The sequence below is a fragment of the Quercus suber genome, unplaced genomic scaffold, assembly GCF_002906115.3.
Source record: "Quercus suber isolate HL8 unplaced genomic scaffold, Cork oak 2.0 scaffold_2148, whole genome shotgun sequence".
In the NCBI taxonomy this organism is placed as follows: domain Eukaryota; kingdom Viridiplantae; phylum Streptophyta; class Magnoliopsida; order Fagales; family Fagaceae; genus Quercus; species Quercus suber.
The window spans coordinates 1-1,473 of record NW_027071490.1 but is presented as its reverse complement, the minus strand read 5'-3'; the positions used below and the strand labels follow the sequence as shown (position 1 = coordinate 1,473).

At 49.4% G+C, this 1,473-nt stretch overlaps 1 protein-coding gene across 1 annotated transcript; it reads left to right on the top strand.

Moving 5' to 3' along the window:
• Positions 1–367: 367 nt before the first annotated feature.
• On the top strand, positions 368–1,454 carry LOC136066136 (uncharacterized; the record flags this gene model as incomplete). Its single annotated transcript, XM_065769995.1, has 1 exon — positions 368–1,454. A coding segment is annotated over exon 1 (1,087 nt), but the record flags the coding sequence as incomplete, so codon positions are not given.
• Between the last annotated feature and the right edge of the window lie 19 nt (positions 1,455–1,473).

Sequence of the window (1,473 nt, the reverse complement as noted above, 5' to 3'; positions counted from 1 at the left end):
TGACTTGAACACGCTATGAGCTATAGGAAATCTATGACTGCTTTATACCAAAAGTCGTGTCTAGTTATGCACTCTGCTCACAGTGCTCAGAGGTGCTCAATTCCACTGATCACCTACTGAGCATACTGAGCACTCCGCAGGTCACGTGATTGGCGTGCCTGTATTCCTTATACCAGGAGGTATGTGATGTGCTGTAGTGTGACGCGTAGATCATAACACCACCGCTGCTCTTGATACTTGTACATACATCAGCGTAGAAGAAGATCATATTTCGAAGACATCTCTCCCTATTCTCTTCGTTTTCATTCCATGAACCGGCTGCTGCGATCATCACCTACTCAAGCCTACGACAGCTACGTCATTGCCAATGGATCGATTGCCTGCAGAACTTCTCACGTACACGGCAGATCTTGTTGAGTTTCCAGATTTGCTCTCACTATCTCTTACAAGCAAAGCCTTGAGATCAGCCTCTGCTCCGTCCCGGCTTCGAGTGATCAAGCTACGTTTTGCATCACAAGAACGGTTGAGTGAAGCTATAGCGGCATGGACTGCTGTCCTTGTCCAATCTGGTAGCTTCAGCTATGTGCATCAGCTCGAGATTCTTGGAGAGGAATATCATTCGCTGGGTGAATTTGTCGACTTCGCGAAATTGGGCATGAATAGCGCGCAACCTCTGGAGCCATGGAAGTACAGCTTTGTTCGTGACCCAAGAGTCGTTTGGCCAACAGACGCACCGCAATGGAAGGAGCTGCTCGGCTTCATTCAGAGCTTGCCAGCGATCGAGCACCTGCTGTGGGCTAGCCGAGAGCAGATCCCACCGTGTATCGTCAGATATCTCCATCACCTGACACCAGTCTGTCGACTGCATATGGAGAATTTTCGCCTCGACAGCCTTTTAGTACCGCGAGATCAACCAGTCCATATCAGCAGTGCTGACCTCGAGATTGCACGCTCGCCAGCGCTCTACAGCATTTCCAAGCTTGAGTACACAAACGTTGGAGGGTCGAGGAACTTCACAGATGATGCCATCTTGGAGATGGCTGCTGGAGCAGCGCCAAACCTCAAGCGAGTTCACCAATCACGGCGTGGGCCCCCTGGCGCCAATTATATGACCAGTGGCGCACCAGACTCGTCTGTGACGGAATGGCCAGCTGGTCTAGTTCATTCTGCATTTGATTTGGGTTCCCTTGAAGTACTTGTCTTGGAAGGAGCCAATGCTCAGCACTGCCTACAGACCTGGTCTCAGCATACAGATTTTACGATGCTGAAGACTCTTAAAGTTTACGAAACTTTATCTGATGATCAGCTGATTTGGCTCACTACACATCACGCAATGAAGAATCTCGAAGAGCTCGCTATCCGTGGTGAATCATTAAAGACAGAAGGCCTCATTCTCAGCTTGCCACCCCTGACTAGACTACAATTACTCGGCACCAATGAAGAGTTGCAGATTAGTAGGATACTCCAGCATTG